At 40.8% G+C, this 16521-nt stretch overlaps 1 protein-coding gene across 4 annotated transcripts in view; it reads right to left on the minus strand.

Annotated features, from left to right (window-relative positions):
- Positions 1-16521, minus strand: part of Nr2c2 (nuclear receptor subfamily 2 group C member 2) — a 58991-nt gene that overhangs the window by 14779 nt on the left and 27691 nt on the right. For 2 of the 4 annotated variants that reach the window (XM_055628609.1, XM_055628608.1), the window contains exons 2-9: positions 11718-11757; positions 10965-11075; positions 7430-7630; positions 6645-6747; positions 4586-4765; positions 2153-2300; positions 1355-1448; positions 96-229 (exon numbers count right to left, since the gene is read on the minus strand). In XM_055628609.1, coding sequence (XP_055484584.1) covers positions 96-229; positions 1355-1448; positions 2153-2300; positions 4586-4765; positions 6645-6747; positions 7430-7630; positions 10965-11036 — 932 coding nt within the window. In that variant the 5' untranslated portion in view covers positions 11037-11075; positions 11718-11757. The remainder of the gene's footprint in view (positions 1-95; positions 230-1354; positions 1449-2152; positions 2301-4585; positions 4766-6644; positions 6748-7429; positions 7631-10964; positions 11076-11717; positions 11758-16521) is intronic. The other 2 variants (XM_055628610.1, XM_055628607.1) reach the window with 1 other exon arrangement.

Genomic DNA, 16521 nt, shown 5'->3' on the forward strand with positions numbered 1-16521 from the left:
GGTCCTCTTCCAGTATAGGTGCCCACAGTTGATTTATAACATCCATCCTGACAGCACAGTGCCTGGGGAATATAGAGTATCAGAAGGGCTCATACCGAGTAATCTCACTTGCAGACTGGTCCTCTGGCTGCATTTCTGAAGTGTCACCATTATTTAAAGATTCACTCAGGTTGGCCAGAGAAGTCACTACATTTGCCAGTGTACCAAGAGCTCCTTGGCTTGTTTCAGCCTATAAATAATAGTAATATAAAAAAAAGTAATATTAAAAATTAGCACACACAAGTGAATGACCTAAGGGCAATAAAATGAAGATAATATGTTTATTCAAGGCCAGCTTCTAGGTGTGAATAAAGTCACACCTGTATATCCACAGGATCAGGATGGATCAGGATTTTTTTTTTGTATCTTGGTTATGGTCACACACACACATCCACAGATGTGATGCAATGACATAGTGATTAAATGAAAGAAAAATAGATAAAGTAGGTATCTCTAACCACAACTTTTATGCCTCAGAAAATATTAAGAAAGTAGTTAAAAAAACAAACAAACAAACAAAAAAACAGAGGGAGGAAATATTGTAAGTCACACATCTGACAATGGTGTAATAGCCAGAATTCTGAAAGATCTCAGTAACACAATACAAAGATAACCTAATTTTAAAAGGGACAGATCTAAAGACATTTTGCCAAAGATGTACAGAGGCCAATAATTGTGTTAAACCTTACCTGAGATATAAATCAAAACTTCAACGATACTTCAGGTGCTGAGGAGAAAGTGCCAACCATGTTTGTGTGTGTGTATGTATGTATGTGCGCACATGCCTATGTTTTGGTAACAGAAATAAAAAAAAACTAAAACCAAAGTTTTAAGCACAAAACTGATTAATAAACTATGACAGAACCACAGAATACTGTGTAGGTCACCACATAAGAGATGACCTATTGTACCAACAGACATCTCAAACTACAAGTTTGTTCTCTCTGCCTCTTTTGTCAGGCTACTGCAGATTATCTAATGTAATGGAAAGGAACTGGAGCTTCTGCAAAAGGCTGCCTTGGAAAAAATAGCTACTTTCCCAGCATGCTGGTAGCATACCAACAAATAACGTAACAAAGGGAATAAATTAATAGGGAATAGAACCATAGGCTATCCACACAGCTGCTGTGTGATAGTGACTGTAGCCATTCAACTATGACTGGGGTGTCCGAAAAGCCACCAGCATCTTTAGAACAAGTCCTAGGATGGCTATTATCACAAAAAATTAATGGAGCTACATGAGTCTAAGCTTTCAGCATCATCTCTGATGGCCAAAGTAGCCTGCACTACAACACACAGGAAAAGAGAATGTTACCTTGGAATCCGTGGCCAGGAGAACCGTACCATCCTCACGTATCAAAGGCTGCTGGATGTTCACAAGCATCCCTGGATCAAGAAGACCTGTTTGTCTATTTAAGACAAAGAAACCCAGAGTAGCTTCTAACAATTTCTGCACAGTATGCTAATGCTGCATTCACTTGACTTTCATATCTGCAAGGCTGTCTGCCAAGAGAAAAAGCTCTAACACTGAGCCAAGGGTGAAGGGCCAGCTGCCTGCTCTTGCAGATGAGTTCTTCACAAAGCCAGGCTACAGGCTGAGGGAGGACAGAACATAAATGCCTACCCCTAGGCCTTCTACACTAACTGTGGCTATTCTTCCCAAAGCTAAACTGATATTCAAAAAATTGTCAGAGACCCTCAACTTCAGCTCTTTGTATAATACATTTTGGATTTCTGGTTTTCCTTATTTCTGTTCTCTTTAAAACCAGTTCAACAGTGTGTGTTAAAAAAGAATGTAGAAGCTAGCTTGTGGAATTACCTAGTCCTTTCTTCACCTTGGGTCTTTGGTCTGTACTGTATAAAATAAAAGGTCTGTACTTTGAGTTATAGACATCTATTTTCCTGTATAAATGAAGCCTGAACTAAACTGCAGAATCGGTTGTGCTCTACCATGACCCTCAGCAATGTTAAATGGATCAAAAGAGAGTGAGACATGCCAGGGCTATAGCCAGGCAGGTGAGAGCCATTTGTGTGTCCTTCCCAGAGATATTTGCACTTCCTCAGGCCAGTTTGTAGGCCAATTAGTGCTGTTATGTGAGAACAGGAGACTGACCTTGCCCCGTCCTTGTCCGCCACAAACGTTGGAGTGGCTATCAGAGGACTTCTCAGGTCTTTCCGGATATAGATCTTCTCAGTCGAAGCAGCACAATTGCTTGGTTTCTCCCGTTGTACATCAAAGGGCTTCCGTTCACTCTGTACCGCTTAAATCATAACATATATTCTCATTTATAACATTTTTCTCATTTAGAGAAAAAGAGTCAAATGAATAGACATCGTAACATAGTAAAGTTGTCTCTTAGCAGATCTGTAACTGGTGTTTGGTCACTAAGGGGTTTCCAACCAATGGGAAGAGTCAAAATCAACTAACCCCAATGTAAACCTAAAGGTATACAGAGGGCTCAAGATGGCAGATGCTGCCTTGCTGAGAAACTGCCTTCTGGTGTGACCTAAGAAGGGCAATAAATTCCCCTGGGTTTTTCACTTCTGTAATCAGTTGAGCTCAGCCCCGGATTAGAAATGCCTATCTTCAAGTGGACCCTTCACATAGATTATTTCATACCACAAATGGCAGAGCAATCCCCAAGAGCTCAATTCCAGCCTGAAGAGCTTCAGCAAACTGAAGGCTATTAACTGTATACAGCAATTTCTCTCCCAGCTAAGAACATTATTCTTGAAGAAGACCAGAGTTCAATTCTTAACACTCATTTCAGACAGCTCACAACTGCCTCTAACTCCAGCTCTAGGAAGATCCAAGGCCTCCATAGGTATCTGCATTCACATGTACACAGTACACATAGACACCTACACACACACCTACACCTACCTACACACACACACACACACACATATATGTTTAAAATAAAAAAAAAAAACTTTCAAATGACTCATATTGGGGCGCAGTGACACATGCCTGTAATTCCAGCACTCAGGGAGGCAGAGGCAGGAGGAACTCTGTGAGCCTGATCTACAAAGTAGTCCAGAACAGCCAAGCCTTCACAGAAAAACCCTGTTGTTTTTTTTTGTTGTTGTTGTTGTTGTGTTTGTTTGTTTGGGGTGGGATGTGTTTGTTCCAAGAAACTGAAGAAAATGCAGATCTTGGTGGTGGGGTGTACTGAAAATGTATATACAGAGGCAAGAGGTCAACACTGAAAGTTTTCTACTATTGCTTTCCATCTTTGCTTTGATTCAGAGTCTCTTGATGACCATGAAAATCACTGATTGGCTAGACTGGCTTGACCAGCAAACTTTCGAGATCCACCTGTCTTCACTCCTAGTGGTAGTAGGTTCATAGGCACAAGTAACACCACCAGCTTTTACATGGGTGCCAGAGATCACAACTCAGATCCTTATGCTAGGCGCAGTAGGCACTTTACACAACAAACCATCTTGCCAGCCCACAAACTGTCCTTAGAAGCAAGAGATGACCATGCCTTGGATCCAGATGCTCTTCTACTAAGCTGAAATGTAGTTGGATCTTGAGTTTGCAGCTATGCCTGTGACTGCCCAAGTTTAGTCCCATCACTGCTCACAACTAAGGACAACCTGACAATATGCTAGGGCAGCCCCATACTAACCTAGTCATGCATATATTGTACTGACTGGTAGAACAGGTTGTGAGCATACTTGTTCCCTAGTAAATTTTGCATTCTCATTCTGAGAACGAGAAACAATACTGAAATCCATTGGCTCTTATCTTCCCAGGAGCTATGTGGCACTATTGGTCTGTAATGGGCACTGACTCTGTTCCTTTCCATCCTTGCTGTACTCTTAAGAGCACAGCACTGTTCACCTTGACTGCTCTGTCTTGCTTACTTTAGAACCTGGTTCTTATCATTTCACCATCAGAACCTGACCTGATGAATGGTCCCTGTAGATGAGGGAATAATTTGGAAATACTGCTGAGAGAAGGGTTTCAGCCCTTCTGTGGCTGCTCCCACTTGAGGGCCTTCTTTAGAACTTAAAGGCTATAGCAAAGGAAGGGAGCGCTGGGTCACAGATGCGGCCAAGGGACTGAGAGGCATGGTTCTGGTTGCATTTTGGTAGCGGGGCTGGAATGACTTGGTCTCAGCTTTATTTATTTTGCTTCCTTTTTAGTTTTTTGAGACAGGGTTTCTCTGTGTTTCTATGGTTGTCCTGGACTTGCTGTGTAGACCAGGTTGGCCTCTAATAGAGATCTGGCTGCCTCTACCTCTCCAATTGCTGGGATTACAGTTGTGCATCACTGCACCTGGCTCAGCTTTAATTTGAAGCTGCTGTTACCTACTCTGCATTCCTCTTTCCCGGTTTTCTGACTCATCTAGAAAAGTGTTTTCATACATACCATGGAGACTGACAAAACCAGCAGTGTCAGCTCTGGGTCACTTGGTTGCCCCAAAAGGTATAGCACAGTGAAGGTTACGTGGGTATTTCCCCCACTCATTTTAAATCAAAGGCAAACACCTTACTTAGCTGGTGTTTACTAACTGTAGTGGGCTGTGCTACTTACACTCCATCTTCATGCCCATCTCCAGACACTTCTTTAGCCGGCAGAACTGGCAGCGGTTACGGTGGTGCTTGTTGATGATGCAGTCTTGGCTACTCCGGCAGCTGTAGGTCAGATTCTTCCTCACGCTCCTTTTGAAGAAACCTTTGCAACCTTCACAACTGACAGCCCCATAGTGACGGCCTGAGGGAAGTGAGAACATGATCTGGTTCATCATGAGCAGAGTTGAGCTGTCCCAGGACTGTTCCCACTGGAGTATACCTTCTCAGATGCTGCCACCACAGGGGTTAATGGCAGCCCAACAATACATCTACCTCATGTGTCTACATTGCTACAGTAATCTTGCAAGGTCATGATGGAAATCCAAAGCTCATAAATGATATGACTGCCCTTGGCACACAACCATCCTAACACACAGAGAGGCTCAGGCAACACTGCTCCAGTGTGCATACCTTGGCTATAGAAACAGCTTGGTGCCCACGCTTACTGCCAGACTAAACAGCCTAGTCATTCCTACATATTTGTTTTCTCTCTGAATCATGTCCTTGTCCTTAAGCATCCCTTTAAGTGAACTCAAGCCCTTCAAGAAACATGGTTACAAATCACAGCTTACTTCTCTACTCTCATTTACTTAAGAGTACAGTAGCCATTAGCCAATGACACCTTAGTTCACCCTTCCTAGCTGATAAATGCTCCTGTACATCAGCAGAACCTTGCAGCTAAGACTGTATGTGCACATACTGGGCTTCTCTTGCTTCCAGAGCTTCAGACTCAACTGTTAGGAGGACACTTCACATCACAGTGACTACAGAGGTAACTTGAAGGATCTCATTTTCCCTTTTCTTTTGAAGCACTGTGGTACTGAAATGACCCCTTGTGAACACTACCTTGACCTTCCTTACAATGTCTCCTTGAACTTGCTATATCTGAGTGACTTCTAAGAGCTGAAGACAGCGGCACTATAAGGTTATGTGATGAGGTCTTCCTTTGAAGCTTAGAAGAGCCCTGATGAACAAGGCAGTCTTTGGCTGTTTCTGTTCCTGTTTCATGTATTCAAAATTTGTGAAGTGTGTCTCCTTGTTTAACAGGCAGAGATTTGCTCAAACACTCAGTGGCAAAGTCCATATCAATTATAGGAGAATGTATAAGATTCTTGTACAAGAATGTACAAGATTATAGGAGAATGTACAAGATGCCTAAGATGTCTGAAGAAAGACATTCAGGACCAATGGCAGCACTGTGCACCTGCTTCCAGGGCAGGATAGGCTGGCTTTACCAAGATAAATAAAAGGTAGGCTCAGAAGTAGGCACCAGTGGTAGAGAAACAATACAACCAGCTTAAAGGGAAAAATCAGAGCTTTTGAAGATGATTGCTTAGGCATCTTCCTAGGTTTGGTCCAACCCCCTTTTCAAAAAGACAAAATTAAATCCAGGACAATAAAACCTCCAGACTTCCTGAATGGAACAAAGCTGCCTCAGAACTCAGGTCTATGCCCCAGCTTCCCTGAGCTTCTCCATTCCTACTCCATGCCTTCCTGCCTCACTTACTTTCTATAGCTTGTCAGTGCTAGCAAGCCTCCTGTTTCCTTTCACCAGAGTCCTAACTGTGGAAGCCTTCAGGCTCTCCTTGAAGGACACCAGAAGCATAGAGCTAAATAACATCCTAGAGGTCTTGGGTCTTCACTCGGGATGCATGTGTATGCACCTGTGTATACTTTCCCAAGGGGACTGCATGGTGTCTACTCCTGCATCATAGAAGCTTATCACACAGGGTAGAGTAAAAAGATAAAAAGAAAAGTGAGAGAGTTTAGGTAAGTGGAATTATACACAAAACACACCTTAGGAAAAACAAACAAGATAAGGGAAAGTTTTACTTAATAGCATATAAATACTTGGAAACAAATCAGTTTTTTGATTTGAATAACGTTTGATTTGAATAACATGACAAACTACTTTGCTTATAATGTTTGAAACCTACATATAATGTTTCCTCAACTAACCATTTCCCTACCCTATAAAAGGTCACATTGTTGCTCTATGATACATGCCAGAAGCCACATACCTGAGGCTTTGTCGCCACAGACCACACAGTACTCCACCACCTGGGGCCGCTGGACGTCTGCCTTCCCCAGCAAACGCTCCACAGAAGCAGAATCCGTGACGATCTAAAATGTCGGCAAACGGTGCCAATTAAATAAATTTAAAATAAAAACAAAACATAGATTCCTCCTCAATTATGTCAAAACCTGTCCATGCCTGGTCACTCTGGGACACTGGCATGGAGCCTCCAACTTCACAACTGGCCCTGCTTTCCTTTAGTGTCTGAGTGTATTTTTGTGGCTCCCCGAATCCCATCTTCTTTCTTCCTCTCAGAATAGAGGTAAGTAGGACAGAGCTGGAGATAGAAAGTACAAAGAAGTGCCTGGAAACATGTGAGATCAGACTGAAGAACTGGTCCCAGGCTTGGCCACCTACATGAGATAGAAGTAAGAGCAGATGTTCTTGTTTAGCCATGGTCAGCTCTAGGGAATGCCATAAAGATATCAGAGGCTAATGGTTTCTACTATGTGGTCTTTTAAGAACAATTCTCCAGTGGCCTACCGTCTTGCTTAAACCTGTATCTTTTCCTTGGATTAGCTTCTATACTCTCTTACTGTTACCACTGATTGTCTTCTGGGTGTGGCCACTTAATTTCCTGGCTTTTGCTTTAACTTGTAAAATCCCACCATGCTTGTAAATCCCCAAAGGCCCTACTAGTAGTTGATTTGGCCTCCATGCAAGACAAAACTGAACTGAGAAGTGGTTCACTATCAAATACAGTAATAACCACCTGTTGACAGGCCTTACCTGGATCCTGCCAGGGACAAGGTTGTCCGAGGTGGTGAAGATGAGCTGCTTGGCACTGGATGTCTCCGGAGAAGCCAGGATCACCTTCCCAGTTCCAGCTCCATCTGGGCTGGTCAGGATGAACTGCTGTTTGGAGGATCCAGAGGTGTCCACTGCGGTGACTATCTGGATCTTCTGTCCTGTCTGCTGGTCTGTTACAATCTACAGAATACAACATGGAAGCCCCTTTGCATGGTGTGTCTTCAGAAGTGTGTACTTGCAGGCACCACTCAGGAGGTGATCACTAGAATCAATGCTGGTCTAAAATATATTTCACCAGTTCTGATGGCTAATCTTCACTGTCAGCTTGATGAGATTTCGAAACACTATGGAAACAAACCTCTGGGTGTCTATGGGAGTCCTTCCAGAAAGATTCAACTATTCAGGGAAGACCCACTCTGAATGTGAATAGTACCATTCCATGAACCCGGGACTGAATAGAATGAAAAGGAGAAAATGGGCTGAACACCAGCAATCAATCTGTTCTACTTCCTGACTATGGATGTAATGGGACCAGCCATCTTATTTTTCTGTTGCCATAATTTTTCTACCATGATGACTGTACCCTAAGTCTGTAAACCAAAATAAAAGCCCTTCTTTTTGTAAATTTAACTTCATCTGGTATTTCGCCAGAACAATAAGAAAAGTAATACAAGTTCTATGGCAAAGTAAAAAATATATAGTGAGCTTTTCAAAACTAATTTTTTCATAATTTATTTTATTCTAGGATCCTATCTTTACTATTTTTGGAATTAAAAGCCCCTTTATGAAGACAATCATAAAAAATAGATAGGCTTAAAAAACAATGCTACCGGCAAGTGGGAAGAAGGTATAAAAAGGCTGTTAGAGCCCCGATTTCAAACAAGAAAAGAAAAAAAGAAAAGAAAAGAAAAAAAGAAAAGGGGGAGAGGGAGATGAGAAGACGAGAAAGAGAAGAGAGAAGAGAAGAGGGGAGAAGAGAAGAGGGGAGAGGCAGAAGGAGAGAGGAGGGAAGGGGAAAGGAGGGGAGGGGAGGGAAGGAAACAAGAGGAGAGGAGAAAAACATGAAACAAAAACCATGTAATTACAAAGTCCTTCCTAACAAAATTGTATGTGAATCTCAATCTAATATAGTTAAATGTTATATATGTAAATGTATTCTAGAAACACATTTAAGTTCATCAATGGTTACAATAATGCTTTCTTGAAAAGCATCAAATGAAAAAGGGGGAGATGGAGACCCCAGGAGAATCTCAAAACATGCAGAGAATTCTTACAAAGTTTACTACAAAAGAACAAACAAGGCTGAAAAACTCAATCATCTCCAAAATGGAACAGTATGCAATACCTTCCCCCTTTGAACTTACTTTCCTTTTAAAAGCCAGATTAAAAAGTAAAAAATTGAACCTAATGTTTCCTGTGCCCTCCATCACCTCCAGAGCTCCTGCCCTACATCTCTATCATCAAAGCAGCAGCTCTCAGTCCCAGCTCTTCCTCCAATGAGAGACTGTGTTCCTCCTCTTCCTCCTTAAAATCTTTGTACTGCTAGGGCCAAACAACACAATACCAGCAATCCTTCTGGTCACCTGTGCTAGCCTGCACAACAAGGAATGGTGTCTTTTGTTGACTGGCATCTAATTAGTAGTATCACAATCAATACTGTCAAATAGCCCCGGGGGGGGGGGGGGGGGGGGGGGGGGAGAACTCATAAAAACAATTCTGGAAATTGTGGGATGAGGATTATAGATCCTACAATGGCATGTTTCAGTATTAGTATTTCTTTACATAATTATGATTTGTTTAAGAGAATGTCATCATTCTTAAGAAATCTCTGTGATTGATCCAGTGCAAAGAAATGATGCCTGTAGTTTGTGATAAAATCAATAAGAACTATTACATATAACATACATTCATGATTGGGTGGCAAACAATTAGTGAATCTAGGTAAAGGTTATAACAATTTTATTTATTATTTCCTGTAAATTTGAAGCAGTATAAAAACAGGACAGTGAAAGCTATAGTACAAAACTAGGTGTGTTAGTACTAGCCTGTACTGGGAATGTGGAGTCATTCATAAAAATCAAGACTTCAAGTCCAGGCTCAGACACAAAGAAAGCTGGAGGTCAGCCTCAACTACAGGAGAGCCCATTGTAAAACATAAACACAAAAACAAGTAAAAGCACAACTGCTAGCTTTTCCTGGTGTTCATCTGCACTTCATCCTGCACTCAGATGTCCATAGTGACACTGTACAGAAACAAAGGTTTTGGAAACTGCCTGGGTCATATAGCTGACTGGTCACAAGACTGGATCCTAGGTCTGTTAATTCAGACTAAACATTGTCTAATCTGACATCTTTCCTTCTTAACCTTACAAGAGACACCACTACTTAGGTTTTAGGTATTGCTGTCATACATTGAATTGTTAAAAACGTTGCAGGGGATGCAACATTTACTGACAAAGCATGGGCTAAGAACGAGGACATCACTGAGGCCATTTGCATTAACACTGAAAACACAAATTATTTTGCTTTTAAATCCTAAAATTTTTTAATCCTATTATTGTGAGTTTGTGTGTGTGTGTGTGTGTGTGTGTGTGTGCATGCGAGTGCACACATGCTTGTGTAATATGTATATGAGTTAAGGTGCATGCATGGTTTGCTGCCCATGTAGAGATCTGAGGACATCTTTTGGGAGTCTGCTCTTTCCTCCTTCCAGTGTTGGTTCAGGGACTGAGCTCAAGCCACAATGGTTCCTTGGTAGGTGCTTTTACTTGCTGAGGCATCCTGTTGCTATTTTTCATACTCATGTAACAGGTGTTTTTCAGCTGTTCATCTCTTCATATGTTATGGTTCAGCTGGGTAATCAAACACCAATACATTATCCCTTCCTCACAGCTTCTTGCTATAATTTCCAAAGTCTTTTTGTTCAAAAGATTAGAAAAAGTGAATTAAAGGCAGATTCACAGTCCTACCCCTGCGTAAGTAATAATTAGATAATAATAATGGTAATAATAGTTACCATGTATAGATTTTATTTATATATATATATACATAATCACGTTCTATATATATATATATATATATATATTGATACCTTTATATATATATATATTGATACGATACCTTTCTAAGCATCTTAAAAGCATTAAACTTGCTGATTCAGGGCAAGATCTACTACTTTGCAAATAGAAAAGTAAAGCATTAAAATTGTGATTGACCCAACTGAAAAACCTACTAAGTGGGGACACTGGATGTAACTACAAAGAGGGGTCCTTGATCCTAATAGGATATATACTGCCTCTCAATTTAGAAGCTAGTAAATAATAAAATGATATGTCATCTAGTATTTTGAAGCAATAGTTCATACTTTTGCTTTAAAAGTAACTTACATACAAGCTTTTACCTGATGCTTTCTAAACAAATGAGCTCACACGGTATTTGATGTCTGTAGTAAAACTCTTAGGCAGGTTTGTTTTTTGGAAAGAATGAAGAAACCCAGTGGAACTGACACGAATACCTGAATGCGCTGAGGAGAGGCTACCGCAGAGTCGGTGGAAATTATCTGGATGCGTGGGGAGGGGCTGGTCATCCCTGGAGATTCCGGCCGAGTGGTCTGTGTACGTGGTACCTGTGGATGAGAACATAGGGCTTAGGAAGGTACCTAATGATTTCCTAAGGACTTCTTTCTTTCTTAAATGCAGGGTCTTATTAAAGTCCATGCTGGCCTTCAACTATTATACTACTGGCCCTCCTGTTTCTACCTCCCAAGTACCAGGATTACAGGTGTGCGCTACCATGCCCAGCAGGAGCATGCTTCTTGCTCTTGCTGTGCCTTGAATGACAAACTTGAACTTTGAGGTATCAACGCAAAACAACAAAGGAAATACCGAGATACTGCCCATGTTGTTTCCAAGAAAAAAAAAATCTTAAAATAGCTGCTTCTGATGTTGAAAACACAAGGATAAACCAAATCAGTTCTGCTTTTCATGACCTAAAAAAAAAAAGCTATCAAAAGAACTGTTTTTTAGAGATGCTCTTTGAATTTTTTCCACTGTTTCCAAGCCAGCTATAAAACTTTCTTTTGTGGTGGTTTTTAATAGACAGTCACAACACTGCAAGAGAGAGATGGCAAACAGAGCCAGTACAGCCCTGAAAATTATTAGGAGCAGCACTTAAAGAGTCCTGACAACCTCCTAGACTCAGGCAGAATGGAGATGGGCAAAGTTCACCATGAATAAACACAAAGGTCTCATATTTAGTCAATACCTACCAAAGGCGAGGATCAACGTGCTGAGTGGTCACCTGGGTACCTGAAGTAAGAAGACAGTATTTTCCTAGATTAAAAGTATATCAAGACCCAACACCATACAAAGGTGGCATGTCCCCCAACCCCTGAAACTATGTTTCCCTAATTTATTCTGTGAGGCCAATACTGCTCAACACCTAAACATGTAATGAAAATTATCTTACAGATATAGATGTAAAAACTGAACAAAAGCAAGCAAACTGAATCCAGTAGCATGCCTACTTAAGTGCAGCTTACCTAAAGAATGCAAGGCTGGTTCAGTGCATGAAAATCAGTTCGGCAAGAGCTTCAAGATCACTTTAATGAACGGAACAAACAGAATGTATTTGACAAAACCTAACAACCCTTCATGATTTAAAAGGAAAAAGAAAAAAGATTCAATAAATTAAAAATCAGGAAAGCACTCACTCCAATAAAGGACAGACGACAAAAGCTTTCCCCCAAGATGAGAACACCAGATATGTTTTCACCACTGTGTAAATAAATGTACTGGAACTGCTAGTAAGGAAACTAGGTAGAGACAGGAAAAAACTAAGAGAAGGAGAAAGGGGAAGGAAGAAAAATGAGAAAAGATGACATATATCATGATTATAAAGAAAAAAGTAAAACTATCTCCATATGCATATTAAATGTTCTTACATAAAATCTTACAGAATCCACAAGAATTCCCTTACAACTAACTGGTCAGAGTTCCAAGGCTGAAGGTATAAGATCAACTGTATTTCTATACAGTGACAATAAACAATCTGAAAACAAAATGAAGAAATAATGTCACTGATGCTATATCATAAAAAAGAAAAAAACAGGCTGGAGAGATGGCTGAGGTTAAGAGCACTAGCTGTCCTTCCAAAGGTTCTGAGTTCAATTCCCAGCAACCATATGATGGACTCAAAACAATCTATGAGATCTGGTGCCCTCTTCTGGCCTACAGGCATACATGTAGGCAGAATACTGTATAAATAATAAATAAAACATTAAAAAAAAAAAAAGAAAAACAAAACTGGATAATAAGTTTAACAAAGTAAGTATAAAAAAGCCAGGTGTGACAGCGCATACATGTAATCCCAGAAACTGGAAGCCAACCAAAGATACATGCTCCCCCCGCCCCCATAAACTCATCTGCTGATCCTAAAACCCATGTGAAATGTAAGGAACCCATAACAAAGCAATCCTGTGAAAGAAAATGTAGGAGGACTCACACCTCTACATTTTAAACATTCTAAAACCTATAGTAATCAAAGCAGTGTGGGGATCCACCACTCTCAATTCTGGTATTCATCTACAAGATCTGTAATGGAAGAGGTGTCTACATTTCAGTGTAGAATTCAAGAAACCAAGTTATGGGATCACCCAAGTGTCATTAACAGATGACGGATAAAGAAAATACAGTTAGGAGCAGTTAAGAAAGACAAGTCAGAGAGTTCAGCCAAGGGGAAGCTGAGCCCTCAAGGTGAAGTTCAACTGGAATTCCAGCTAACTGTCCCCAACTTCTCCAGTCTCCTCCCCCTCTCCCCCTACTTCCCTCCAGACAGGGTTTCTCTGTGTAGCCCTGACTGGCCTCAAACTCAGAGATCCGCCTGCCTCTGCCTCCCAGCGTTCTGGGATTAAAGGCATGCACCACCACACCTGGCTACAAATTTATCTTTTAAATAACCAAGTGTATTTAAAAATATTTTAGAGACCCATGAAGGATTTCCAAACCATAAAACTACAGCAACCATTGGACCTATACCATACTTGAGCCTGAACTTGGCTATAAGAGTGGCTGTTTTTAAGCTTTGCGACCTGGTCCAAGAAGAGGTTATACTCTCTGACATTTGGCTTCTTTACCTGTGCAAGCATATACTTGTCAAGTACTCCTTATTCAGAAGCACAGGACTACAGATACAGCACAGTGATACAATGCTTGCCTAGCACACACAAATGCCCTAAATTCAATCTCATTATATCAGAAGACCAAAGATTCAAGCATCTTTGGGAATCAGTGTAGGGATGCTCAGTTCTGGAAGTAATAAGGCTGGTAGTCTACACTCCTGAGGTCTAAGATGGAATATAGCAGATAATAAAAAAAATTTATAAACGGAGGAATTATTTTTATCCCACTGTTTCAGTCATCAGATAGACAACAAAGCAGCACACAGCCACTCTTATTTGGCAAGCAAGAAACAGAAAAGAGCAAGGAAAGGAGCCACAAAAATACAGCCCCCAAGGACACACACTACCATGACCTCACTCCTGCAGCAAACTACCATCTCCTATATCTCACCACTTCCCACCAATGTCATTATAATATGACTCCATCAAGGGATGAATCTAGGAGTTGGGGATTTAGCTCAGTGGTAGAGCACTTGCCTAGCAAGTGCAAGGCCCTGGGTTTGGTCCTCAGCTCTGGAAAAAAAAAAAGGGGGGGGGGACCTATTTGTCCGGTCAATGCCTTCATTATATAACTGTCTCATGAAAGGTTACTGATACAATAGGTGTGAACTTTTTACTGATTGTCTATTTCTCAATCCTAGTAAGTTGACAATTGAGGTTAAACATCACAATGTTGTGAAAAGCAGTATAAAGAAGGTTTTACTTGAAAGCAAAGTGATATAACAGAATCTCTAAGAAATGTTTGCAGGTGTCTGAATTTAGAGACTAGCATTATAAACAGACCTGGAGATACATTCCCCTTCCAAAAGTATATTGGGAACCATTTAGCATAGTGGTAAAAGATCAGCCTCATAATAAAATATAAAAACACTAGCTATACTTTCACCTAGTCTAATCCTCTGCTTTCTCTTTCCCTTCATACCATCTTAGTGCCAGCTGACACTCTGTGCCTCAGCCCTGGCTATCTTTTTTTTACCTCTTTCAACTTCTTAACTTGTGGAGGACAGAATCAATTAATACTCAAGTACAACTGCCAGGCAACATCCAAGTATGTGTGTACACTCTGGGTAGAGTATTTGTGCTTTAACAAGAAAACTGCTGGTATAAAGAACTCTAGGAGCCAAGAATTTGGCTCAATGGTAGAATATTCTCTAGTATGAGAGAGCCCTAGGTTCCAATCCTCAGCAATGCTTATTTGGGTGTAGTGGCAACCACTTATAATCCCAGCACCAAAGAGACTGTAATAGAGATATCAGAATTAGAAATCTAGGCTATGTAAGATTAAAGGGCATACGCCTTTAATCCCATCACTGGAGAGGCAGAGGCAAGCAGGTCTCTGAGTTCAAGATTAGCTTGTTCCACACGGAGAAAACCCCATCTTGGGGGAAGAGGATGAAGACCCTGTATCACAAAACAAATCAAGGATCTCATGAAACTGTGCAAACTAGGTTCTGGAGGTGTATAGGTGTGTTTAGACACAGACCTTATCATAGTTTGCAGCGTAGACTGAAAGGGACTTCACTTCTTTCTAAAGTTATACATGTCTTTTCAATACACATGTCATCTTTACTGTCTCCATAGTCTAACTCAAGACCTGTTCCTATGGCCTGCCTTTAATGTCCCTCAAACTGGCTTGAGTATCTCCTATAGGATCCAGTCCTGGACTTTGGCACTCTTCACAGAGTACTACCCAATCTGTTCAATGATCTAAGAACAGGAAATGACTACGTTTCCTCTAGACAGTGAATGGATGAACATGAACACACACACACACACACACAATCTATAAAGCAGAAAGATCAATCATAAGTCCTACTGGGCTGGCTCCAAAGCAGACTTTGTCTCTAAACAAATACACACTGAAAAAAACAAAGCCATCGGGGACAAGGGAGGGCGCTAGAGCTGGGTGAATAGTGAATAAACTATAATACAAAATAAGGTGAATAAATTATCATAAATAAAAATAATTAAAAATTAAAAACATCAAAAAAAGCCATCAACTATATTTCACAATTGTATAAATAGTGAGATACTTAGTAACGATCAGGCTCATAGTCTTTTGTTCACACATATATTAACCTGCCAAAACAAGCAATGTATTCACCACAGTCTTACACTAGTCCCTAAAAAGGAAAAAAAGCCTGCCAGTAGTTGAACATAATAGATATGAATTCCTCCAAACTGGGGTCTAAATACTACACAGTTTTACTAACAGCTTCAGAAACAAGTTTCAACTGAAATACAGAGCTTAGAGGCAAGACATATGCACACACAAAAGACATAACACTACACACAAGTAAAGATTTCCTGTGCTACCCTTTTTTTCTATTCCTCCCTACCCCACCAACATACACACACTCACCAGCCAATTGTTCTCAGCAGTTTTATTTACATTTTTCCTCAGCAACTTCCCAAGCCAAATAGTAACCAAATCAGCCAGGGGTTGGTGGGTAGAGTCCACAGGCCTGTGCCTTCAAACTCTGCTGTGCCAATTCCATTTACCATACCACACAGTGCTGTTTTTGATACTTTCTGTGACCCTGCTTTGCTGAAGGTCAAGTACATTATCATTCCCTGTAACCAAGGAAGCAAAATTGGAAGTGTTCCTGCTGTTCTGCCAGCTGCCTGTTCTGAAGCAGCCTGTTGACTACCATGACGACCTGCTTGACGTGGGAAACTACTTTTCCAAGTCTTCCATTTACCTAGACTCCTGTGGCTTTGTTAAACCCTCTTTCCAACACCATTCTCTTTACAGATTATCTTTCTTTAGTGAGCTCACAGAATGTTACCATGGAGAACAACCTACTAGAAGCAATTTAAAACTACAAGGACTAGAGAGAAGATTTGGAGAACATGGATGTTCTGCATACAGTGTCAATTTCACTATGCTAAA

Source organism: Psammomys obesus, unplaced genomic scaffold (assembly GCF_907164565.1).
Source record: "Psammomys obesus unplaced genomic scaffold, mPsaObe1.curated_primary_1811, whole genome shotgun sequence".
NCBI lineage: Eukaryota > Metazoa > Chordata > Mammalia > Rodentia > Muridae > Psammomys > Psammomys obesus.